General features: G+C 42.1%; 1 protein-coding gene across 1 annotated transcript; it reads left to right on the top strand.

Annotated features, from left to right (window-relative positions):
• Positions 1-823: 823 nt before the first annotated feature.
• LOC102773788 (28S ribosomal protein S15, mitochondrial-like) lies at positions 824-1,744 on the top strand (the record flags this gene model as incomplete). Its single annotated transcript, XM_006777174.1, has 2 exons — positions 824-902; positions 1,122-1,744. A coding segment is annotated over exon 2 (615 nt), but the record flags the coding sequence as incomplete, so codon positions are not given.
• Positions 1,745-1,749: the final 5 nt, after the last annotated feature.

The raw sequence follows: 1,749 nt of genomic DNA, 5'->3' as shown, positions 1-1,749 counted from the left end.
AGCTTGCAGACACCTGATCAATATTTCTCTCTTATCATTAATGTTTCTCTCTCCATTTCCCTCTCCCTCTCTCTCTGAAACCAATAAAAATATATTTTATTAGACCCAACCTAATTGCATGGATCCTTAAAAGTAGAAAACTTTTTAAAAAATCCTGCTGTGGTCAGAGGGATAATGTGATTATGGAAGAAGGGTAGAGAGATGCAATGTTGCTAACTTAAAAGATGGAGAAAGAGAGCCCTGGGCCAATGAATGTTGATGGCCTCTAAAAGCTGAAAGTGGCAAGGAAATGAATTATCCCTCAAGACCTCGAGAAAGGTAAACAACCCTGTCAATACTTTTATATTTGCCCAGTTAAACCCCTCTAGGACTTCTAACCAACAAACCTTTAAGGTAGTTCTTTTTAAGGAAACTGGTCTTGAAATGTTGATAAGCTACAAACAATGATAAGCACCCCGTAGAAGGAAAAATATCAGCAAAAATACGGTAACGCATTAACACAGGTTTCCTGAGAACCAGGTTTTGAAGGCCCTTCAATGACAAATTTTTTTTCTGTTGCAAAGTTTTATAGTTGGTGATATGTTGGAAACTTTGTTTGCAGGAGTTTAATGTGGCACATCTATGAGAGAGTGCAGCAGTACTGATCACTGAATACATACTAGTTTAATAAAGAAAGAAGCTATTTAGAAGACTCAGTAAGACATGACTTATGTCCCCAACTTAATTATAAATCCTCCAAGTTCTGGGTTCACATTTAACAGCTTTCTTTTAATCTCAGTGTCTATGTCAGTGTTTCCATTAATGCTCAAAAATATTTGGTGCAGGAGCCATGGACGGCGTGTAGGCGCAGGGGTGCAGGCACCTTGGAGGAAGGGCCGTAGGAAGGAATCGAGGCTGGACTATTAATTCCCCGGCAGAAACGTGTATACTCGTTTTCACAAAATGTTCTTTTTCAGTCGTCGACGAGTATACTTAGAAAATATGGTAAAAAAATATGGTTTATAGGAAGACGAGTTACAAACTGTTTTCATAACCAGCATCAAAAATACTATATAGAACCAAAATAAAAAAATTAGTCTGAAAAAGAAACGTTTTTAACAAAAAAATTGTTGGGGAAGGGGTTAAGGCGATGGCCTCAGCCTCTCTTTTCTGCACAGGTCTCCTCCCGGCCGCCCGCGGCTATGCCATCCAGAGACCAGTCCGCCCCAGCCAAGAAGATGACCCGCCCCCTTCCACGCTCCTCAAAGATTACCAGGACGTCCCTGGAATTGAGAAGGTTGATGATGTCGTGAAAAGACTCTTGTCTTTGGAAATGGGGAATCAGAAGGAGAAGCTAAAAATCAAGAAAGAACAATTGATGAACAAGGTTGTGGCAAACCCTGAGGACACCAGATCCCTGGAAGCTCGAATTGTTGCCTTGACTGTCAAGATCCGCAATTATGAAGAACACATGCAGAAACATCGAAAGGACAAAGCTCTCAAGCGCTATCTGATGATGAGCATTGACCAGAGGCAAAAGATGCTCAAAAACCTCCGTAAGACCAACTACAGTGTCTTTGAGAAGACGTGCAAGGACCTGGGGATTGAGTACATCTTCCCCCCCATGTACCACCGAAAAGCCCACCGCCGCTGGGTGACCAAGAAGGCCTTGTGCATTCGGGTTTACCAGGAGGCTCAAAAGCTAAAGAAGCAAAAAAGGGCCTTAAAAGCAGCAGCAGCAGCCAAGAAACAACGCCTGATGAACCCAAA

Source organism: Myotis davidii, unplaced genomic scaffold (genome assembly GCF_000327345.1).
Source record: "Myotis davidii unplaced genomic scaffold, ASM32734v1 scaffold49, whole genome shotgun sequence".
Lineage (NCBI taxonomy): Eukaryota > Metazoa > Chordata > Mammalia > Chiroptera > Vespertilionidae > Myotis > Myotis davidii.
The sequence above is the reverse complement of the archived record's forward strand: the minus strand, read 5'-3'. Positions and strand labels throughout refer to the sequence as shown.